This window comes from Crocuta crocuta, unplaced genomic scaffold, assembly GCF_008692635.1.
Source record: "Crocuta crocuta isolate KB4526 unplaced genomic scaffold, BGI_CrCroc_1.0 scaffold62, whole genome shotgun sequence".
Taxonomy (NCBI): Eukaryota; Metazoa; Chordata; class Mammalia; order Carnivora; family Hyaenidae; genus Crocuta; species Crocuta crocuta.
This window is the reverse complement of record NW_027529173.1, coordinates 4,325,163-4,350,976: the sequence shown is the minus strand read 5'-3', so window position 1 is coordinate 4,350,976 and position 25,814 is coordinate 4,325,163. Positions and strand designations below refer to the sequence as shown.

The window sequence follows — 25,814 nt, the reverse complement described above, 5'->3', positions numbered from 1 at the left end:
AGGTCAAGCACATATTTTGAGTCTGAGGTGTTGAATATGTGAAATATTAGGCTGAATTCAGATAATCAAACTCAAGTTCTATACCCAATTGTCTCTAAAATGGGAATGCCACAAATTCAGTACCAAAATTTGCAATAGCCAAATTCTGAGTTTCAATATTAGAGTTCCAGTTTTTCCCACTCCTTCCCATAATACACACTGATGGGCTTGTTTCTTACTCCTTGCCCATCCCACCCCTATCTATTTGACCCTTCTGTCACTCACTTTGGCATGAGTAACTTGGCCTCTGCTTGTGCCTAGGTTCATTATGTGGCAGCTGTTTTCATTACCATCTCATTATTTCACTGAGGGGGAGACGTTTCCATGGTGATACTGAACTGCATATGTAAAGATTTTACTACACTAAGCTTTTATCTACTCAGTGTACCAGTTAGATGTGAATAGAGCTAGAACCTTTCCAGTAGGAAGAGGGACTCTATCTTTCCCTTCTCTTTACTGTTATTTGTCTGTATTTTTTTTTTATCAGTGAAAGTATGTTATAATTATGAGTTCTTAACAACAGATGGGAATTGATGAAGAAAACCAGTAGTTATTTCTGTTTATATTAATTAACTTGCCCTTTTAATATATCCTTGGAAATTTCCAGAGTAGCATTACATAAAATAACCAACTAGCACTATTAATTTTTTTTAAATAGCCCCAACAGGAAAAAAAAGAGTTTAGAGTCCCAGGAAAAATTCTGTATGGCAAATGGACCCAATTACTAATGTGATTATTTGCCCAGGCTTTGATTGTTTCCGAAGTTGTCATTGCCTGGGGAAACAAAGGTCACAACAGCATTGAAATGACTATTTAATACTTTCTCCACATGAGAATGAGTGGCACTCGCTTTTCCTTAATTGCTTTGTGGTTAATCCTACATTTGCAGGATGATTTTTATTAACACATTTCCCCTTGCAGTAAACCTTCACCAATTTGATCTTCATTAAAAGTAAATCTATCGATGGCAGCAAATTCCTTTTTCATCGTTTGCTTTTGGACTATTAGCCAAATCAAACCACATTTATTTAACACTTAAGATCTTAAATTATATTCTTATTTCAGTGTAACAGCACTGTGTTAACTGAACTCCAAAGACAATTAAAAAGCTTAGAGTAAACAGTGTTGACATTGACAGAATTATTAAGGACATCCCATTAAACAAATGCACCAATAGAGTAAGTACAACAGAGCATGTGATGGTTAATACAGACTATGATCAAACCAAGTATGGCATGGAATTCTGTTTAACGTAGATTTACCTCTAATCTGATCCATCCAATTTGATGGTCAGAAGAATACTGTTTTCATATAGTTATTGATAGCATTAATGCTATAGATAATTTCCCACGATTAATTTTCAATAAATGTAACCCAACAGATGATACAGTAGGAGAAAATGTAACAGAACCCTTGTTGGGAAATTTATAAATGTTAGAAAAAGTGGCTCAGGTCACGATCTCACAGTTCATGGGTTCGAGCCCTGTGTTGGGCTCTACGTTGACAGCTCAGGGCCTGGACCCTGCTTTAGATTCCACCTCCCTCTCTTTCTGCCCTTCCACTGCTTGTGTTCTCTCTCTCTCTCTCAAATAAATAAATAGTTAAAAAAGAAAGGAAAATTGGTAGGTTTTTTCCATGTTTATTCCTTTCAACAACATGAGGTGGAAGTTACTATTTCTACCTAAATGATGCTGAAACAAACATTTTCAATGTTCAAGTAACGTGTAAAGTGTCAAATACCCAGTCAGTCTTAGAATCAGTGTTCAGATTCTGATGTTCAAGCCTATTGTTCCTAATATCTCATCAGAAGTGATTATGGAATTATGGTAGCCACCGTTAGTCTTTAAATATAAACTAAAAAGAATTTGGAAGAGGCGCCCTGTGGACCGTTACAGGGTGAAAGAAACAAAGAATGAATAGCAAAATCTAGCACAAAAGTCTGTTTTTATGAGGAATTTTATGTATTAACAAACAATGTTCAACAGTATCTTGGAGGATAAATCATATATTAAAATGAAAAGTTGATTTTGTATGTGAGGAAGGGTTTGGTGGGCAGTTCAGACTTGAGTACAGTTTTTCCTCTTCATGAGCCCCCAATCAAATAAAAGTACATTGGTATTGTTCATCACTGCTTATTTTAAGTTGCTTCTATTTCAAAGTTCCACTTCCAGGGGAGTAATATAATATATCTCTATATGAAACTTAAGTGTTCTCTTCCCTACGTATTTAGATGTAACTCACAGAATGCCATAACCTGTACATTTGAAGTAAGTACAGATTCAAGACTTGGTCTTACCTTGATATGCTATTTGGCATCCCAAGTTTTACGTCATTAACCCATCAGGCTAGATTAAGTACAATTTCAACTTCACTTACTAGTATGTTCTAAATTACATTTTTTTTGTGAAAATTTGTTTTCTATATTTTAAAATAAGGGGCAATTTTGGAGACAACGGTTAAGATGAGGAAAGAGATGTGAATTGACATAAAGTTATCACGATATTCGTCTGGTCAATATTTCCAAAATATGCAAGATGAAACAAACACCATCAAAGTGTTCAGTCAAGGGTTCGTAGAATTGAGTCCTGTGAAAGTTGTGGTTACTGACAATGCAGAACTCCATCTGACTGCTAGCCAAGTATCACCTGGTACTATTTCTAAATAGGCTATTGCTATCAAGACATGCCTTCACTGAAAGTGCAAGTATAATGACCTTTCAGCCTTCTAAATGTGGATAAGAGCTCAATGTCAAAATACATTGCTATGCCTCACCACATAGCTAGAAAGAAAATTAATCAAAATTTTATGTGTGCAGATGGAAATGCTTAAGCCAGTTTTACAAACCAATTACTGTTTGGTTCCAAAAACCTGTAACTTGTTCGAGATTTAATACACACTGTACAGCCTCAGAACTCCTCGAAGAATAATAATTCAAACTTAATGTGGCATGTAAGTTGTCTACTATTTCTGTGTTCCTTAGTTTCTATATTTTTCAGTTAAGGTAAGTTATAATTCAGGAACATGCAGAAGATGCCTTTGTAGAATATGTTTTCTGCTGATTGGCCTTTTTTACAAAGACTTATGTAGCATATTTTTAGCAATGTAGTACCGTTGCTATTATGGGACCTGATTCTGCCCTTCCTGTCCTGAGAATCCTGGATAAAAACAGCTGAATTTCAGATCAAAAAAGAAGGTTTTATTTTAGTATTTGTCCTGGCTCAAGCTTCAGAATTATAATAAAAAATCGAATTCTGCAGAGATTTTTATTGTTGTTGTTGTTTCTGCTTAGAAAGCTGCTGATGTTCAGATCAAATTATACACTTTACTGTTTTATTTTAAATAATTTTTTATTTCACTGTAAATAATATGTGCTTAGAGTATGAAAATTAGAAAAAAAAGTAGAAAATAAGATAAACTAAAATGAAAATTTAAATTACTTATATTTCTACTCAGGCCACTGTTAATATTTTAGTATTTAATATTAATATTATAACCTAATGGATATTTTTCAAATAAATGGCATAATATGATGATAATGATAATAATTTTAGCATCTTCTAGATTTTTTACATTGCAATGTATCATATTATGATTGTCATTTAGTAAGCATATATTTTTAATGCTTTTCCATGTCCTTAGTAAGACCATTTGTAATGGCATGAAAATATTAAATACTGAATATAAAGCATCCCATTTATGAATCTTGAATTCTTTGTTTTATTCTTAGTAATGTTTTGAAAAATTCAGATACTTAATTGCTCATTTAAAGTGAATGTTTAAGGGGCACCTGGATGGCTCAGTCGATTGAGCCTCCAACTTCAGTTCAGGTCATGATCTCATGGTTTGTGGATTCAAGCCCCGGTTCAGGCTCTGTGCTGACAGCTCAGAGCCTGGAGCCTGTTTCAGATTCTGTGTCTCCCTCTCTCTCTGACCCTCCCCTGCCCACACACACTCTCTCTCTCTCTCAGAAATATATAAAACATTAAAAAATGTTTTTAAATAAAGTGAATGTTTAAATTTTTTTCAGGGGAATAATAGTTACTAAACATGCCATTTCCACAATTTTAAAATATTAACATTTTAAATTAAAACTGTTACAATGCTCTTAAATATAGCTAATGGAATTCAACATCATAGTGATTTGATGCCCATCATGGTACATTCGGAAGATACATCAACAACTCTTTTTGTTAGAAAGTATACATTGTTCCTTTTCCTTCTTATGTTTTTATTACACTCATCTCACTGATTTTTTTGTCTGAATATATTCAGTTTTTATGTTTGAAGTATTTATGTTTAGAAAGGATTTATCGAGGGGCACCTGGGTGGCTCAGTCAGTTCAGCTTCCAACTTCAGCTCAGGTCACGATATTGTGGTTCATGGGTTCGAGTCCCGTGTGGGGCTCCTGTGCTGAGAGCTTGGAGCCTGGAGCCTACTTCAATTCTGTGTCTCCTTCTCTCTCTGCACCTCCTCCAATCCCACTCTGTCTCTGTCTCTCAAAAATAAATTTTTTAAAAAAAGGATTTATTGATTACAGTATTACAATTCTCTGAAACAAAATATACACATAAAATGACATTTGAAAATTCTTTAATTGTCTGTTATTATAAAGCCCTAAATGTTTATAATTTTTTCTTTTCGGTTGATTTATTTGTTTATTTTTAAAAATTTGATTGTTTATTTATTTTGAGACAGAGAGAGACGGAGCATGAGAGGGGCAGAGAGAGGAAGACACAAAATTGGAAGCAGGCTCCAGGCTCCAAGCAGTCAGCACAGAGCCCAATGCGGGACTCGAACTCACAAACCATGAGGTCATGACCTGAGCCAAAGTTAGATGCTTAACTGACTGAGCCACTCAGGCACCTCTATTTTGGGTTGATTTATCTTTGATATTAAGTGATTGGTCAAAGAAACCTAAATATATTATGCTTTTTATAAATTATTAAACGTTTAAGTAAGATTTTATCAGATGCATTTTTTAATATGATGAATGCAGTGGCTAAGTGTGCCTTACTTCCAAAGTGAGACAAGTTCTAGTAGAAGGTCACTAAGAGTTCCTGATAAGTATATGGCTTACATGAAGTCTTTTCATGAGTGTTTCTAAGTGCACTATTTACAGAAGAATCCACAACACATCCTCTTTAAATGGGTCCAAATAGAATAAGTATGTGATAGGAATGAAAAAATCAGCAGAGAAGTAGTTAGCGGGTCATCATGAGCAGGAGACCTACCCAAAGAAAAGACAAATATGAATTGGCAGCATCAATAATATTTTGGCAAATGTTAACGGGAATATATATCCTATGTCTCTGAGTTTATGCTTTAAAAAATGAACAAAACCAAAACCCACTAATTTACCTTCACCATTGTTCTTTCTACTCAGACCTGAAACATTCATAGGACACAAATATGGAATATTTCATTACCTTCCCACTGAAAGCATTAAAAAAAATTTAAAAGAGACCCAAATGGTGTCTCGTGTGTGAAGCCCCCCACATTTGGAATTACCCTTTGTCTGGCAACCACATCGTCCTTATACAATCTGAAGAAACGTAACCTTGTAAATTCCTGTGTGTAAGGGTATGCATTTCTCTGGTAAAGTGGACAAGGGCATTAGGGAAAGTGAAGGGGGAAGATGAAAATAGACATTATACTTTGACCATAGGCATTTTCTCAGCTTAAGAAAAACATCATTCAAAAAAATATGAAGATCTGGAAACTGATTTTCTTAAAGCTGCCACTGCATATGTTCCATATGGAGTACCTCCAAATATCTCCAAAGATACTGAACCTGTGTTGAACATTATTGGTATATGAGGTCTCCAACAGTAAAACATTTGCTTAAATACCCTGACTTAAGTGGTTAATATTAAAACATCCTTGTTTTTAAGATAGTTAGAAGAAATTCCAACAATCCTAGGTTTAGTTATATCATAATTGGATGCTAAAAGTTTAAGGTTGGTAGAGATAAGCTAAATCCTCTCCCTGGTTATAGATGGAAGGCTGAGATACTGAGAGGAAAATAATTCTTCCCATGTCACTTACATAGTGGTAGCAGAGTAACTAGGATTAGAAACTTCTTTTATGGATCATAGTGCTTAGGAAAGAAAGTCTCTTCCATTTGTTCTTTAAAGTCCAGCCTTAATATAGTTTCAAACTAGAATTCAAAAATTGCCAGGTGCCAGGTACAGGGATCCTGGTGAGGGGTTTCTCTGCAAGCAAGCCCCTTGCCAAAAAATTAATCTGGATCTCACTGGACCTGAATTCTAGTGTGATCACCATATCTATTTGTTTTTCATGTTTTTTACTAATGTTTTCTCCCTTAGTTTCTGCTTTGGTGTTGCCCTTCTGGTCTTTGGAGTCTTCAGCTTCTGCTCTCCTTCGAAACTGCCATTTTTAAGTCAGATTGCTTCTTTGTTTTTGGTATTGAGTGGTATAGTTCGTAATATATTCTGAATGGTAACCCTTTATCAGATAAATGATTTGCCAATATTTTCTTCCATTCAGTAAGTTGCCTTTCATTTTTGTCTTTCTCATGAAGAAACTTTTTAGCTTATGTAGTCCCAGTTATTTATTTTTGCTTTTGTTGCCTTTGCTTCTGATTCAAATCCAAAAAACCATCACCTAGACCGATGTCAAGGAGCTTACTGCCCACATTTTCTTCTAGAAGTTTTATAGTTTCATGTCCTACAATCCAAGTCATGAATCCATTTTGAGTTAACTTTTGTGTATGGGATTAGACAGTAGTCTAGTTTCATCCTTTTGCATGAGTCTATCCAGTTTCCCCAAAACCATCGATCGAACAGACTGTCCATTCTCCATTGTACATTCTTGCCTCCTTTGTCATAAATTAATTGATCATTTATATGTGGATTTATTTCTGGGCTCTCTAGTCTATTCCATTGGTCTGTTTATTAAAAAAGTAAAACTCCAATCTTTTATTATCAATTTGTCTAACCCTCAAAAAACTCAATGAAGTCTAAAATTGTCAGGGTGCCTGGCTGGCTCTGTCGGTGGAGCATGCAACTCTTGATCTTCATCTTGGGGTTATAGGTTTGAGCCTCATGTTGGGTGTAGAGACTACTTAAAAATAAAATCTTTAAAAAAAAACTAAAATTATTTACTTTTTTAATTTTTTAAAAATTTATTTCTGAGAGAGAGAGAGAGAAAGTGTGAGCAGGGGAGAGTCAGAGAGAGAGGGAGACACAGAATCTGAAGTAGGCTCCAGGCTCTGAGCTAGCTGTCAGCACAGAGCCCGACACGGGGCTCAGACTCATGAACCATGAGATCATGACCTGAGCCGAAGTCGGATGCTTAACCGACTGAGCCACCCAGGTGCCCCTAAAATTATTTATTTGTATCATAAGAGACCTAGAACAATGCAATGGTTTTGTATTTTTTTAACCATTATCTACATCCATTTCTTACCAGAAGCATAAGCTAAACACACAAAAGTCATGCAAAATTTTAACTCCACCAAAAGTTTTTCCTTTTTCCAATACCTCTGCAATGTAAACACTGGAATTTTCCTGGGTATACGGAAACAACAGGGAAACGGTGATGATGGCATAATGAAGCCAGATAATGTTCAGCTGAAGCCCCCTTTTGATCATTTTATTTCATAATCAAAATCCCAAACAAAGTTTAAAAGGGACTTGGTTCCCCGTAGTGCTATCCTGTCATTTGTGTTTGTCTGTAATGTAATCTGTAGATATAGATCTCAAGTCCTGTGGAAAGTTAGCATTAAATTACTGGCTAATGTTACTCTGGAAGAATCGTGTTCATTACAGCATGTCTTTGAAACAACTTAAATATCCTTATAGTTGTCCTTCAGTTTATGATGCTGAACGTATGGTGCTCTAGCCCTATAAGAAAATAGCAAAGATGAGATTGCCTTGTAGCCTCATTTAGACAGTTAATTTTATCTTTGTTTTCTTAAGTCACATTTCATTGTGCTTCTCGATGGTGCAAAACTAATTGGCTCTTATCACAGTTACATTACCTTCAAAGGCAGATAAAATTAATGCAAAGTAAAAGATCACTACAATCAGAGATATCTGGTTAAAAGGGAGACAGGCTTGCATAAAGTGGCTGCACAATCCACAGAAGGCTCTGGCAGAATAATAAATCATTACTTTCTCCAGGTTATCATCTTGTGCTCTAGTTCATTATTTTGTATCATTTGTTTTAACCTTGGATTGTCCCTACTACATCTGCTCTGCTGTGATTAATTCTGCTGATGGAAATAAACTGTCGAAGGGCAATGCTGTACTGCATGACTAATTGGCCTACCGAATTATGTTCATAAATTAACATTTTGTTTTTATTCATTTAAATAAATCAAACTTGTCCAAACTTATTTTGTATAGATCACTCTAATATCAATTTATATTTTGTTACCTTTTAGCTTAGATCAGTTTACTTACTTTTTTATCAACTAATTCATAAACAGTTTCTCACCTCCACTTCTCTAAAATGGCCATAGAACATTATTATCCCTGTTGGCCTAAGAGGAAGAAAGATATTTTCAGTTAAACTGAGTAAGAGCTCTCCACCAAGCTCTCTGAATTAGCTTAGCCTTTCTCAGCTACCTACTGCCCCCAAGGTTGGCCACAACTCCCTGTCTTATTCCTTTTGGTTACGTAGGACTGAATGAAATTTTGGGTCTGTCCCCAGATTCCAGAGTCGCTAGAAGCACTAATCCCTGGTGTGATATTAAGAGGTGAGGCCTTTGGAAGGAAATTAGCTTTAAATTAGGTCAAGAGGATGAGACCCTCATGATGGGATTCATGTCCTCATAAAAAGAAGAGGAGACACACTCTCTCTATGCACTGAGGATACAGCAAGGTTGCAAACTGGGAAGACTGCTGTCACCAGACATCAAATCTGCCAGCACCTTGATATTGGATTTTTCAGCCTCCAGAATGAGAAAGAAATATTTGTCGTTTAAGTTTCCCAAACTATGGCATCTTTTTATAGCAGCCCGAAATGACTAAGACAGGTTACTATTGTGAAAAACTAAATTCTTCTCATAAAAATTGCAGATTACACAAGAATATTATTAGTTATAGAAACCAATTATTTCAAGAATAGAAAAACTGATGGCAAATGTTTCTATATATTCTGCAATATTGGGGTGTTTGCCTCCAAAGACTATTAGAATAAGGGGACTTAGTCTTCCCAGAACACTGTGTCATCAGTTTTCCTTTTTTTCATTTTTTAAAACTTTAAATCCAAGTTAGTTAACATATAGTGTAATAATGGTTTCAGGAGAAAAATTTAATGATACATCACCTACATATAACACTCGGTGTTCATCCCAACAAGTGCCCTCCTTAATGCCCATCACCCATTTAGCCCATCCCCTCACTCAACACCCTCCAGGAACCCTCAGTTTGTTCTCTGTATTTAAGAGTCTCTTACGGTTTGTCTCCCTCTCTGTTTTTGTCTTATTTTCACCTCCCTTCCCCTATGTTCATCTGCTTTGTTTCTTAAATTGCACATATGAGTGAAATCATATGATATTTGTCTTTCTCTGACTGACAAATTTCACTTAGCATAGTATACTATAGTTTCATGCATGTTGTTGCAAATGGCAAGATTTCATTCTTTTTTTTTTTATCACTGAGTAATATTTCATTGTATATATATATACCACATCTTCTTTATCCATACATCCATTGATGGACATTTGGGTTCTTTCCATTATTTGGCTATTGTTGATAGCACTGCTATAAACTTTGAGGTGCATGTGCCCCTTCGAATCAACATTGCTATATCCTTTGGATAGATACCTCGTAGTGCAATTGCTCAGTCATAGGGTAGTTTTATTTTTACCTTTTTGAGGAACTTCCATACTATTCTCCACAGTGGCTGTGCCAGTTAACATTCCCACCAGCAGTGCAGGAAGGTTCCTCTTTCTCCATATCCTCATCAACATCTTGTTTCCAGAGTTGTTAATTTTAGCCATTCTGACAGGTATGAGGTGGTATCTCATGGTGGTTTTGATATGTATTTCCCTGATGATGAGTGATGTTGAGCATCTTTTCATGCGTCTGTTTGCCATCTGGATGTGTCTTTGGAAAAATGTTTATTCATGTCTTTTGCCCGTTTCTTCACTGGATTATTTGTTTTTTGGGTGTTGAGTTTTTAAGTTTTTTATAGATTTTGGATACTAACCCTTTATCTGATATCACCTGCAAATATCTTCTCTCATTTCATCAGTTGCCTTTTAGTTTTGCTGATTGTTTCCTTACCTGTGCAGAAGCTTTTTATCTTGATGAAGTCCCCATAGTTCATTTTTGCTTTTATTTCCCTGGCCTCCCAAGACCTGTTGAGTAAGAAGTCCATGTTCACTAAGGGCATGTTGGTAGCTTGAATTTGGCAATTGGGAGTATTTATTCCAAGGAAATATGCAAACAGTACAAATTAGGACTTTTGTTTTCCAGAGAGCACGTTGTTAAACATTAACCAGCACCCCCTGTTTATATGCAAGGTAAATGTGGCTAGGCATGGCTCCCCTATACGCTTTCTCTGATTAAATTCCTGGCTGCTTCATAGAGAAGAATCTTTATATTTATATTTATTCTTCTTCCCCTACTCTCTGCTCCTCCCACCCTCTTCTCTTTTTCTTTCTCCTTCTTTTATTTGGGAGCATAGCTCCTCAGGGCTCTGCCCTGTTTGAAAGAAGTATCTCAGAAATTCTCTGTGAGTAAACCAACCAGGAAACAGTTATTCCCAGGCTTTTTAACCCAGCTGAGTCAGGTGCCATCCCAGTTACCGCTCTAGACAGGCTTCCACAATTGTAACACCTGTTTCTGTTTTACACAGGTGGAGTCACCTTATGTCTTCTTTGATACTTAGATAGTTTTGACAGAGGAAAGCACCATATAATTGAATCACTATATCGAACATAACTAAATTGCTATTCGGCTTTGTGGCCAATGTGATTTCAGTGGAAATAAAAAATTTGCCTACAGGGCACTTTTTAATTTTTTTTAATATTTTATTTTTAAGTAATTTCTACACCCAATATGGGGCTTGTACTCACAGTCTTGAGGTCAAGAATCACATACTTTACTGACTGAGCCAGGCAGGCACCTCTGTATGGCACTTTTTAAACCAAATAAACTTGTTTTATGTGTCTATTTCATGCCTTCTCCTACTGTTCTAAGCTCTGTAAGGAATGTCTAGACACCTGAGGCTTGGTCCTCATATAGCAGACCTTGGGCTGAGCTATGTTGATGGTAAAGAAGAAACAGAGGACATTGAGAGCTCAAGAACTAAGGGTAGCAGGTGCATTGCAACGATTAATTCTAACCCTGTAACAGCTTGCAGATTCAAAGCTTTTGGTCTCTGATCTTGGTTCAGAAACTAACAAATCCCTGTGAGAGTAGTTAAGGAAGGAGAGGTGGGAGATATAAAATGAGGGTTGACCCTTGGAACTGATTCAATGATACGGTTAGTAAGAGTCTATAGTCTAACTTTTTAAATATTTTCGCCTATTGACATATGTTTTGAAGAAGTACACATGTCTAAGTGGCAGAGGAAACAAAGAAGTTGGGAAAACTTGAGAGGCATTTACATACAGTTTCAGCAAAGTGTTGAATAACTATCATGTATAGGGATTGTATTGCTCTGATTCATTCAGATTTCTTCTTCTTCTTTTTTTTTTTTTTTTGAGAGAGAGAGGGTACAAGTGAGTAAGGGGCATAGAGAAAGGGAGAGCAAAAATCCCACAAAGGGCAGACGAGGAAGGAGTGAGAAGCGAGGCTGACCCAAAGCTGCATTCGTGGTCACCCGAAGTGGGGCTCGAGCTCAATGAATGCGAGACTCAAACTCAGCAACCATGAGATCATGACCTGAGCTGAAGTCAGATGCTTATCCAACTTAGCCACCTAGGCGCCCTGATACATTCAGATTTGTGATCATTTGAGCTGTGTAGAAAACTTTTTTGGATATAAACTCTTACTCCATTTACTTTTCTTAGGTTAGCTTAACTTTTCTGACTTATCAAGGTAGTATAGTGCATATAACTTGATATTACTTCAATAATTGAAGATTGCCTGTAATTTTCAGACATTATTCTTTAATGAAGAAGCACAAAGTATAATTTTGGACAATTCCTTATTAACTCCAGGACATACATTTTTATAAATGAGGCCCCAATTGAGCTTATTTTCTTATCACTTACCTGTAGCAATTCAGCATGTTGTACTAATGATGTGGAGGATCCCATTTAATTCTAAGGGACTCTTATTCCATGGTTTCCTTAAGAATCTGGCCATACACCCATACACATAAGAAAGTTTAATTGAGGATTTTGCTTGTTTGAATACATATTAGTTATCAAACTTTGAATTAATAATATTTTAGAGTATTAGGATTTCCACATTACACTATCCAAATTCTGTTGCCAAAGAGAAGAATACGAGACAAGAACATGTCTTAACAGAGGAAGAATTCTGTTTCAGGCAAAGGAAAAGAGGACATCTAGGCTTTAGGTCATATATATACCACGTGACCAAAACTGTTCTAGCTATTTCATACATGTTCATATTGAATCACAGCATATGTGAGGTATTTTATCTCCACTACAGAGAGGAGAAATCAGGGATTCAAAGACATGTATTAACTGGAGACTAGTATAGCTGGTAAGCAGCACAGCCAGGATTAAAATTAAGGTCTAATTCTAAAACTCATTCTTGTTTTCACTGCCCCATATTACAAAAATACCTTTGTATACATAAACTTTTAAAAACAAAAGTACTAAATCCATTTTTTAAAGATGCTGCAGCTATGAGGTCTATATCAATATATTTTCTGAGATAATTAAACAAAGTTAATCCTATAGATCAACCCACAAATACAAATACATTTTTCTATGGAATAATTCAATACTGCTCAAAATACAAATCAGCTGAGAAATCCTCCTGATCGAGGGATCACCCTAAAAGAGGGCGGCATACAAGTTTCACCTGCTGTCAGGTCTTACTAATTGGTAGTGGCCACCTGGATATCTGCAGGGAGAAGAAATCGGAGGTCAGGTCTAACTCAACAGGAAGGAGGCCTGGAATCCATTAGAGATGAAGGACAGGGTCATGGGTGAGGAAAATGGCAGCTATGGGCCGGTATTGGCTCGAGCTGCCCCAAATATTAGTAAAGTAGTATGTAGTTTGGTATATCATGGCCTTCCACACTCAAAATTTTCTCACTTTAATTCTCTAAAAATTATTTTCACTTTTGTTTCCTTAGCTTGCCAGATTGTAGGAATCATCTAGATTGTTTAAAAATACTGTTTCCCAGGATTCTTATCTGGAAGATTCATGAGGTTAAGACCAGCAACCCAGGAATTTTATGTTCTGGCAAGTTTAGGATTATTTGAATTGCCTTATTATTATTATTATTATTATTATTTTTGAGACAGGGAGAGGGAGTGGGAGAGGTAAAGCAAGAGGGAGAGTGAGAGAGCACAAGCAGGGAAAAGGAGCAGACAGAGTGAGAAACAGTTTCAAGCAGGCTTCACACTCAGGTTCCACGCTTATTCAGCTAAGCACCCAGGTGCCCTTGAGCTGCCTTTGTATTGAGAAAACCTCTTTGAGGGACAGACATTAAGTTATTCAGCAGTGATAATTTAAGACATAATCTTCCTGATAGAGATTTGAGCACTTACCGGCCAGGAGCAAACAACAGCCCCATTTGACCAGAGAAATTCAGTGCATGTGATAGTTTCCGCACCTTCTCTGGCTCTGCCCAATTTACTGACTTCTTCCGCTTTTCCTCTTGTTCACTCCACTCCGGGCAAGTCTTCTTTCTGTTGCTCTAACAGGTACATGTTCCCGCCTCAAAGCCTTTGTCCTTACTGTTCCCTGCATGGTATGTCATTCCTGGAGATTTTTACGGGGCTAGTGTCCCTAATCCTCTCTTAAACGGTAGGACCATTTAATGAAAAAGCTAATTGGTAAGCAAGAAGGAAGATTTTAAGTCTGTGAAGAAGACTCACTGCTTACATGACAATCAAACCCTTTAATGTAAAAGGAAGGCTCCTGCCCTAGGTGTAAGCAATGAGTTATGCCTGTCATTGCATAGCATCTACAATAAAATGAGGGTAAAGAAATAATGTGACAAGAAAGGAAAAGAGTGGAAAGAGAGGAAAGAGTGACAAATATAAAAACAGAGAAGGAAGTCACTAGTTGAATAATAATTAAATCTCGGTAAAATATATTATTTAAACCGTTCAATCACTGCCTTATCTTTTTTGATTCTTGCAGGATGCTCATAAGTAGAATCATCTGACTATCTTTGAATGAGCATTAGGATTTGGGAAGCATCTTAATAAACACTAAGTGAAACCACTCTGAAGGAAACATCATTAATCATGTCATGTGATAAGAGATACTGTCAGCGCTACACTTAGAAATTCATACTCAGAATGAATTCCGGTAACATCCTCTGTGCACATGAGGGATTAAGAAAATGAGAGCTTCTTCATTTACTACAAATTTTTAAAAAAATATTATTTAAGCCTATTTCCTCAAAATGAAGTCACCTAGACACATGGGCCTCCCAACTGCAGAGTCTTTCTACTCCAGTTCACTTTATACAATTTTTTGTACTGTCTTCAGAAAGTCCTATTTTTATTTTAACACTGTCTACTGAAAATATGCTGAAAAGGCTGAAAAAGCTCCTTATTACTTTTTAAGTAAATATAAAATCTTTAGGTTGGTATTTAAGACCAACTTAGCTATTATTAGGTTTACCCGTCTTTAGGTGAGATTTATATCAATTTAAAAATATCAAACAAACCATAATAACTGACTGCTTAGTATATGGTAAACATTAAATAAGATATCTTGAAGATACAAAGAATATATGAGGGGCAGCTAGGTAGCTCAGTCAGTTGAACATCTGACTCTTGATTTCAGCTCAGGTCATGATCCCAGGATCCTGGGATCAAGCCCTGAATCAGGCCCCACATCAGGCTCTGCACTGAGCAGATGATTCTCTCTCTCTTTCTTTCCCTCTGCCCTCCCCCTCACAGTATGTGCACATGCACACACACACACACTCTCTCTCTCTCTAAAAGAAAAAAGAACAGAAATTTATATGAAGTATTCCCATTACTTAATGACTACCTAAATTAATCTCATAAGAATAGGCAACATTGTAATGAATGATGCAGACAGTGGTGCCTGGGTGGCTCACTCGGTTTTCCTCCAACTTCGGCTCAGGTCATGATCTCCTGGTTCCTGGGTTTGAGTCCCGCATCGGGCTCTGTGCTGACAGCTAGCTCAGAGCCTGGAGGCTTTCTTCAGATTCTGTATCTTCCTCTCTCTCTGACACTCCCCTGCTCACGCTGTCTCTCTCTCTCTCAAAAATAAATAAAAAACATTAAAAATGTTAAAAAAAAAGAATGATTCAGACAATAGGAGTTTGCAGGAGAAGGACAAAGAGATCAGATATTGTGACATTTGTAAAAGAAGTGGGCCTTGAAGAAAACTTAAGATTTAGTAAAGTGAAGGGTAACAGAGAGGCTATTGGAAGTTCGGAGAATGTATGTAAAGAAATGATGGCAGAGATTTGCAAGTGTTTTCTGGGTCACTAAGTAGACCAATATGAACAGAGCAGAAAGTTTCCATTGGGAATAGTGGACCAGATTTTGATGGTCAGACATCAGAATAAAGGATGGGCTTTTCTGTAAACAATAAAAAGGAATCATTGAAAATTTTATAATGAGATTAAGGTAATGAAAGTAATGTTTTTGAGAAATAAGTCTGGCAGAAGTGCAGAGAGAACCTGTAGGAGGATATTAGGGCGCTTACCTTAGATATTAGTGATGTAAAGAGGCCTTGACTCTTAAATATTTGCCCAAAGTGGCTGAGAATGAGCTGTATCAGGAGATGGTGGGGGAAATGTTTGAGAAGAGCCAAGAGTTGGGAGAAAAGCCTCTATTTGAGGGTCATTAAAAGTCAGGTGGAGAGGTTATCTTGATAAGAAAATAGTTATCAATCTTATAATGGATTTTAGAAATGCTAAGGAGAATGAGGAAGGTCAACAGAAATAAATTAAAAATAAAATAAATGCTTAGCCTAAAGAGAAACCGTCAAAAGGATGGAAAAGTAAATAATTTCCATGTGATACAAATACATGGAAACCAATTGCCAACAAATCCTAATAGAATGAAAGAACTGAAAGTTCATACAGATAAAAGATAGGGGCTTTTGGGTGGCTCAGTCAATTAAACCTCTGACTCTTGATTTTAGCTCATGTCATGATCTCACAGTTTGTGAGTTTGAGGCCTGCTGTTGGGCTTTGCACTGAGAGTGTGGAGCCTGCTTGGGATTCTCTCTCTCTTCCTCTCTCTCTGCCCCTTATGTACTCTCTCTCTCTTGCTCTCAAAATAAGTATAAACAAACTTAAAAAATAAGGAAGTCTTATAACAAGCTTCTAAAACAAAAAAACTTCATAGAGTAATTGGGATATTGAGAAAGGGAAAGTTTTATAATCAACTTGTTTAACTAAATGGATTTATCGAATATGTTAAAGAACAGTGGAATGGTTGAGACTGTCTCCAACTTTAGACAAACAGACTCCAGAATTTTGTCACAAGAGATAATTTGTGAATATAGTTATTGAAAGTGAGAGGGCAAAATTACAAGGTAGGATTTTAGGCTTGAAAGGCTTACCATATACTGCCTTCTCCATTATAAGAATATAAAAGTTATTTCACATTTTCTTCCAGTGCTTTACTGTTCTGTTTTTTATGACCATTTCTCCTGGAATTTATTTTTATGTATCATTTAAGGATCAGAAAAAACCGGTTTCCCAATTAATAGTTATCCATCATCATTGATTGATCAATGCAGTGTTTATCTAATGACATAATATACCAATTTTGTCATATATATGCATACTTGATTTAATGCCACTTTGGTAGAATTAGTTAATATATATATGTATATAGTGCTATAAATATATTTTCTCTTCCTTATAATTTTCTTAATAATATTTGCTTTCCTCTAGCCTACTTTATTGTAAAATACAGTATATAATATGTATAATATGTAAAATATGTGTTAATTTGTTGTTTATGTTATTAGTAAGGCATCCAGTTATCAGTAGGCTATTAATGGCTAACTTTTGGGGGAGTTAAAAGTTGTAAGAGGGTTTCTGACTGTGTGTGGGATCAACACCCCTAACTCTTACCATGTTGAGGGCCAACTCTCTACCTTTCTCTATATGTATTTCCTCCCCTTCAGTTTCTAAGTACTTTTGTGAGCTCTCAGCCAGTAGTATGTAGTGTGATAGACTGCATAAAATGGTTCTTGACCAGTAAACATAAGTCCACTATTGCTTTCAGCTACAGAATCTGCTACTTTGCTAACCATGGGGTGAATATATTCTGCAGGGTGCGTAATTTATTATGCTATGGCCTTTCTTTCATTTATTTTGTATTCTGAGAACAGTTCATCCAAAATGACTGTGTTAAATGTGTAGAAATAACACTGGATATACTTCAGATATACAAGGTAATGGTGTTATAATGGTACTTAAAGTAGAAGTTTTGTAGAGGCTGGAGGTGCTTTCCAGGATAGAATCAAGTAAGCAGAGTGTTTAGATCATCAAAAGATAGGTATCAATAAGTGACAACTGACATTAAAAAGCCCATTATAACATCACTATGATTTGGATTGACCAACAATTATGTGAAGATACTTAAGGAAAAGATTATGGAAGGAGTCTCATCCCCATTCAGAGAATCTGAGTAGATTTTAGGAGTGGCTGCCAAGGCTGGGTATCAGAAAAGCATCTCCATAGGGACTTGTGATAGTGATTCTCCTATAGAATTGATTCAGTTATGCTTCTCTTTCCAGTAATACAATCCCTCCATTAAATGGGGTATGGGCATACTAAATTCCTGTAAGTATTCATGGGTCTGTTTCCGGAATTTAAATTCTATAATATTAATTTATGTGCTCATTCCTGAATCAATACAACAGTTTTAATTACCATAATTTTATGTTTTAATATATTATAGTACGAAAACATTTTGAAAAATATCTTGAATATATTTATTACTTATTTTTCTAGATGAACTTCAAGAAAAGCTGTCAGTCTTTTTAAATACTATTAGGATTTTGACTGGTATTATACTAAGTGATTTGAGGAAACTCTCCTAGTGTTCTTCCTCCCCAGATTCATATTTTCTATATCCTTTAGCAAAGTTTTTTCATACCAGTACTACAGTTTTGGAGTTTCTTACTGGTTATGTTGCAGATTTTACTGCTCTAGGTTGTGCCAATATTTTTTCAAATATATTTTAAAATTATGTTTTGTTAGTATCTAGGAAAGACAAATACTTTATCTTACCTGTAGTCATTTTGCTGACCTCTCACAGAAATAGTTTTTCTTTTGATTGTTGGTGTTTTGTTGTTGATAGTTATGACATCTGTAAATAATGAAAGTCTGCCTCTTTTTTTCCCCAACATTGCTCTTCTTTTTCTTGTCTTATTCAACTGGCTTAGAAATTTGACTGATTGGGGGCACTTGGGGGCGCCTGGGTGGCTCAGTAGGTTAAGCATCCAACTTCAGCTCAGGTCATGATCTCACGGTTTGTGGGTTTGAGCCCCGCATCGGGTTCTGTGCTGACAGCTCAGAGCCTGGAGCCTGTTTCAGATTCTGTGTCTCCCTCTCTGTCTCTACCTCTCCCCGACTGGTGCTCTGTCTCTCTCTGTCTCAAAATAAATAAAAAACAAAAAAAATTTTTTTAAATAATAAAAAAAGAGATTTGACTGATTGTAGTAGGAATCATTAATTATATCTTTGTAAATCTCTAGTGGATTTGCTTTCTCAGGTCAAGCAAGCTTCATTCTATTCCTATTTTATTGATAGTTTTATTTTTTCTTTCTTTTTTTTTTAAATATTTTTATTTATTTCTAGGAGAGAGAGAGAGAGAGAGTGAGCAGGGGAGGGTCAGAGAGAGAGGGAGACACAGACTGTGAAATAGGCTCCAGGCTCTGAGCTGGCAGTCAGCACGGAGCCCGACGCGGGACTCGAACCCACGAACCGCGAGATCATGACCCAAGCGAAAGTCGGACGCTCAACCGACTAAGCCACCCAGGCGCCCCTATTTTTTCAAGATTGTCAAGATGATCGCGGTAAATCCTCTTTACTATGTAAGGTCTATATAAATTTCTTTTAAAAAATGTATGAAGACTTTTTGTGACCTATTAATATTTTTAATATTTATGTTTTCATTCATGCTGGAAAAATGTGAATTATCTGTTTAGTTTCCATATGTATTTATTAAAATAACATTCTTTATTTATGAGAGTTTTATTAAAATTTCCCTCTATTAATGTAGACTATACATTTGTCTTCCTATTGTGTTTTGCTTTCTTTTTGTATTTCAGTGTTGAGTTGTTAATTACATAAAGATTCTTGATAGTTGTAACTTACTGGGGGTTTAATCAGCAAAACATATACCATGTTTACTTTGACTAAAAGTATCACTCCTACTTTCTCTGTGTGAGCATTTCCTTGGTAAATTTTTCATCATCCCTTTACAGCTAACTTTTTGTTCAGGTGTGTCTCCTGGTCTCCTATAAATAGCTTGTCATTAGATAAATTTACTACCCAATCTAATAACCTATCTTTGCTAAGGTTAATTTAACGTATTGACTTTAGTTAATACAGTGACTTTAGGTTAGCATATATTTGGTATTTTCTATTTGCTATTTTTTCTTCCTTATTTACTTTCTACCTTCAGCTGAATTTGTTTACTTTGTTCATTGGGCCATACTTCTTTTTTTCTGTCTAGGAGTTTTCAAGTAATTCATCACCTTTTTCTCTTGCTTGCCCTTGAATTTTAAAAAACATATTTAAACACAGGCTATATTTTCTATAATGTCAATCATTTGTGTCAGTAACCTCCTTCCCAAACTAGATAAGATTATTAATATACTTAGACCAATCCTAACATTTCCTAACCTCTCATGCTTTGTAGATATCATCTGGAATTTTATTTATAGATTTTAAAATAATTTGCTCTATATTGTGGCTCAATTTTTACGTGAATTTTAGCTTATTAACTGTGATTATCTTAATTTCATGAAAAATTTTATCAGTTTCACCGTTACCTCTTTCAACCCATGTGTCCCTCTTAGTTGTATATATTTTTTATTTTCAGTTTCCTTAAGTGATACTTTCAGAAAACATTCATTCAGGTGGTAAAGTTCCTGAGTCTTCTAATATATTAAAATGCCCTAAGTTTCCCCTCAAAATTAAATGACAGTTCAGTGGGGTAAAGAAATCTAGGTTAAAAATAATTGTCCTTTAGAATTGCAAAAATTTTTCCATTTTGTTACTGCCTGGGAGATCAAATGAGAAATCTAACAGTAATCTGAGTATTGTTCCTTTAAAATTATCCTGTGTTTTATCTTTTGAGAAGGTTTTAGGGCCTATCTGCATTTTCTTGGAGATCAGAAATTTCCCAACATGTCTAGATGTGTATCTTCTCCCCACTCCCCCCCACACACATGTGGACATTTTATTAGTTTCTGCAAAAAGAGGACAATAATACCAATTCTTAAATATAAATCTGACGTCATCTGAGATGCCAACCATATACACAGAAGGAAGATAAAAGTAAATGTCTTGCAAGGAGTTTAGCATAAATATTGGAGAACTTGTGGGCAGTGGGAGATGAAGCAGCCTAGAGGAAGGGGAGTAAGAGAGAGCAGAGGGTGGTATGAAAGGATAGTGGTGAGGGTCGTAGATCTGGTTGGCTGCAATTGGTTTTCCTGAAGCAGCTTTAGCAATTATGTTCACAATTCCCTAATCACTTTCACACACCTCCATATGATACCCTCAAAATCTGAAATCAGTAGCTGAATTTTAGCTACAAAGTTCACAAAATAATCAAAGAAACCAGAATGAGACAACCCAAAGAGAAAATCCCAGCAATTATTCTCAGTCTGTCCTTCCTCAATTTAAAATACACTCTGATAGGGGTGCCTGAGTGGCTCAGTCACTTAAGGATGGGACTTCACTCAGGTCAGGATCTCATGATCGGTGAGTTGAAGCCCCAAATCTGGCTCTGTGCTGACAGCTCAGAGACTGGAGCCTGCTTTAGATTCTGCTTCTCAGTCTCTCTCTGCCCCTTCCTCATATGTGCGCTCTCTCTCTCTTTCAACCTATCAAAAATAAATAAACATTAAAAATTTTCAAATAAAGTAAACTCTAATATGCCTGAGGTGGGATGTAGAAAGTCAGAGCAGAGTCAGCTGAGTCTTCTATTGAACTTTTCATCAAATACCAAGAATGAACAAGGGGCAGGGTATATTTTTATTTTATCTTACTGTAAAAGAGAATAACCTAAAGTTATTCTACTATAAAGGGACATAGCTGAATAGGTAAGAAACAGATTCTCCATTGTGAGTTCTCTTAATGGCTTCCACAAGGATTGTGGAGATGTCAATCACCTGTATCTTGGAGCAGTGCTTCATCTTATCCTCCTGAGGTATGGAGTTAGTGATGACCACTGCTTCAAAGCATGCACTATTGATACGAGTAATGTCCGGGCCAGAAAAGATTCCATGAGTCAAGGTCACGTAAACTCTGGTGGCTCCAGCTGAGAGAAGTTTGTCAGCTGCATGACAAATTGTACCACAAGTATCAGCCATGTCATCCACAAGGATGGCCACATGATCCTTCACATCCCCCACTAGCACCATATGGTCCACTTCATTGACCTTCTTCCGTTCTTTGTGGATCAAGGCAAAGTCCACATCCAACCTGTCTGCAATGGAGGTCACTCTCTTAGCTCCACCAGCGTCTGGTGAGACAATGGTGCAGCTCCTCCACTCAGAGATATTCTCCCGTATCCATTTCAGGACAACTGGTTCCGCATAAAGATTGTCTACGGGGATATCAAAAAACGCCTGAATTTGAAAAGCATGTAAGTCCATAGTGGTAATATGATCTGCACCCGCTATAGACAGCATATTTGCAACCAGTTTGACAGATATCGGGGCCCGGCTTTTATCCTTCTTATCCTGCCAGGCGTAAGGGAAACATGGTATGACTGCAGTAACCTGACTGGCTGAAGCAATTTTGCAGGCATTAATCATGATCAAAAGCTCCATTAGACTGTCATTGATTTTGCCACAACTACTCTGCACTATGTAGATATCCTCTCCTCTCACGCTCTCACCAATTTCCACATAGGCCTCCTGATTTCTGAGTTCCTTGATCACCACTTTGCCTAGCTCCAGGATCAGGTGGTCGGTAATTTTCTGGGATAAGTCCTGATGGGAGCTGCCCCCCAAGATTTTGATATTGGACATTTTCGTCAATCACTCAAATCACTCTTCATCCTGCGATCACCGCTGCTGTCAAGGTTGCAACCAAAGTCAGACCACAGACTAACGAAGGACTTTCTGTTGTTACTGGCCAGTTACCGGCCCAGTTCCAGTGGTGGCCGCGAGCTGCTCTACATTGATCTTGAGTCTTTGGAAAACAAATTTCCACTTGGTGTCCACTTTGCACTTTTAAATTTAAAAAATCCAGTCTTTCTTCATTTCATGGATTTTTTCTTCTGTAGTGCCTGAAGTAGTTTCCTAGGGGTGTGAAACAAATTCAAACACATAAAAATGTAAAACTTCTATAAGGTAAAGGATGTATACATTTAAAAGGAAAGCTACAGACTGGAGAAAATGTCTAAAATATATATTAGACAATGTGCTTCCAATGGAGTGAGGAAAAAGATGACCAAAAGGTTTGGAAATAGTATGAATAGGCAATTTATAGGGGAAAATATGATTTTAAACATATTAAAAAATACTAGTAATCAGGAAAATGCTAATTTTCACACATTAGGTGGGCCAAAATTATAGGATAGATAAAGTCCTCTATTGTAACAGAATGTGTAAGTGTGTAAACTTTGCAAGGGAAGTTTTGTTTCATATAACCTTTGACTCGATATATCTCTTTCTAGGAATCTACTCAATAGAAATATTTATAGGCATCCCAAAATATACTGATAGTGTTATTTGTTGCTGTGTTAATTCATTCAGTTAATATTTTATGAGGTATTGTGTGGCAGGTATGGTATCATTTATAGAATATAAGATGGTAAATAACAAATAGTATATCTCCCTAGAATTACTCATAAAAGCAAAATCTGGAAACTAACAATGACCAACAATAGGTGAATTATCATATATTGTATTGTACAAACATAGGCAGCGATTAAAGAAACTGACTTACATGCAGTCATATGGAAATATCCCCAAGATATTTCTAAATATAAAAAACCCAGTCAAAAATATAAGCAACATATGAAATTTACGTATTTAAAATTAAGTAATAGTTAAAGCATCAAGTCATTATGGAGGTTCTTTTCATTTTGATTATCTCCAGAGAGGGGAGTAGGTTGGTGGGAGTTTGGGATGAAGGAGGACTGTCATATTTTATTGCCATTTATTAGTGTAGTATTGAACTTTCATTACTTTTATAATTTAAAAAAGACTAATAAAATGTATGTGATGATTAAATGTTAGTAAATTTTAAGTACACAGTTTCCAAAGTTCATTAAGAGTTGGTGTAATGGGGAAAGAAATGGAAGGGACCACAGATACCAGGAATTTCAAGAACAAATTGTATCATAAAAATAATGGAGGCATCAGATATAGATCCTACATTTTTGTCCTGCTAATTGTGTGTCTGGCTTTTGCTTCTGAACTCTTTTGATCTAGTCTAAAAATAAATAACCATTTTTTCATAGTTTGAAATTGATAAATAATCTGTTGAATATATTTTCTCACCCTATTTTTGAGCTCCCCCAATGAGTGGGGTTCATGAATAGGATAAGCTCAGGAACTAGGTCAGGACTGGAATAGGCAACAGAAATGGGTGACATTGGACAATGTCTATGAAACACATCACCTTGCTAGAAAAAAGTGGAGTTATATTAAATGTGCCATTAATATAAAGCCATGTCAACAGCTATGTTAAAAAGGCTAAATCAAAATGTCCTGCTGCTGATGCAATCACCTCTCTTCTCAACATTATCAGGCTTTTCTCCTCATTTCAAACCCTTCATGGTTGGCAGTGCATGCCAGCTCATTTCTGCTTACAACCCTCCATTCATGTTCCTTCCTATCATAAAATCAGCAGACCCATCTATACTATATCATTCTCATCCTCAGCCTGACTACATACAGTGATTTCTAAAGAAAATTCTGTGGCTTAATTTAGTTGCACTAAAAAGTACTTGCAGCTTCAATTAAAATAATTTTTCTCTTAGTGTTCTCAATGTGTCACACATTTTTCACTTTTTAAAGAAAAACAAAACAGATTTTTAAATAGACTTATTATTACCTAAATAGGACTGAATGCTAATGTAAACATTAAAAACACATAGTTGGTTACATTTTCCTTGAGGTGTGAAGTAGAAGAAATTTTTGTCTTGCTGCTATTTTTGCTCCAAGTTCTGGCTGTTGCAACACCTTATAGTTCCAGGGATTTGTCTAAAATCATAAAATGTTAATGGTGGAAATGGCCTTCAAGACCACCCAGTCCAACATCCTGATTCACCGACAGGAAACTGAGGTCCAGAGGAATGAAACAACTTGTTTAGGATCTAAAAGCTAATTAGAGGCAGAGCGTGGACTAGAATGTGGGATTCCTGAATTTCCAAATAGCATTTTTCTCACTGTATTGTTTTTCTTTGAGGTTTATGAGAGTGAAGGAAAAATGTAAAGTTGGGTGGAAAATTTTTACGTTAAAAGTGTTATTTTTTATTATCAAACAACTATAGTAAGGAACAAACCCCCAAACCTGAGACTGAAAAATTATTTTAAAAATTATTTCCTGAAAGAAATGAATGATTGGTAGTATCATGGAAATATCTCTATTACTCTGACATTTCTGTTACTTGAATTTACTGCAAGGGCATTTAGTTCCTGTTTACTTTGGTCTTTGTAGGTTGAGGAAGACATCTATCTTATCATTGGCTGTTTCTAACAAAAGTTACAGGTAGTAATGGTGCCTAGTAAAGAACACATTCTCTGTATTTAAGACATCATATCTTAATAAGTTACTCTAGATAAATAAACTGTGGTATAGAGAAAATGGCTATCTTTCTCCTTCCCAAGGCAAGCATATTTAAATGTCATCTCTGCGGATCTTTGAGACCTGCTATATTTTGAAGGTGTTTCAAGTCAATACCCAGCCAATACCAATACTTGATAATAGTTTCTTGCTTTACTGATTATTTTTTACCCTTTACAAATTCCGACATAAATAATTCAAAGAGAGAGCCTTGATGAAGCTTGATCAGCTAAGGAGAAAAGAAATTCAGTCAATTCTTTTAGAAAGCGGAGAAAAACAGTTGTTGTATTTTAAGTAAAATAAATGCTTTCACTAAACATACTTGCAGTTGACAAAATGCTAGATGTTTAGGTGGCAATTATAGTTCTTTGATAAACTGTCAAATCTTGTCATAACACATGTTACAAACAAGGACAGATTTAGATGTCCTTTATGACAGCTTTGTGTAGGTTGAGAATGTTTGGCAGTTAATTTCAAACAAGGAACATATTTTTCTTTCCAGCAGTTATCTGCTTGTTTATTAGGAAGAGTTTCTTTGTGCCTTTAATCTTATTCATTTGACTCACAGTTCCAGATCATTATTGTAACATTACCTTACCTCATTTATTTTGTTCATAATAACCATCCACAATACTTCGAGAAAATTTCCCACAGAGCTTTAC

The 25,814-nt window shown here is 36.0% G+C and overlaps 1 protein-coding gene and 1 long non-coding RNA gene across 4 annotated transcripts in view; one reads left to right on the top strand and one right to left on the bottom strand.

The window, feature by feature from the left end:
• The window catches only part of LOC144226298 (uncharacterized), a 102,342-nt gene that overhangs the window by 37,427 nt on the left and 39,101 nt on the right, over positions 1-25,814 (top strand). The window lies entirely within an intron of this gene.
• On the bottom strand, positions 21,429-22,385 carry PRPS1L1 (phosphoribosyl pyrophosphate synthetase 1 like 1). Its single transcript, XM_077757616.1, has one exon. The coding sequence runs from the start codon at positions 22,383-22,385 to the stop codon at positions 21,429-21,431; it is 957 nt and encodes a 318-aa protein (XP_077613742.1).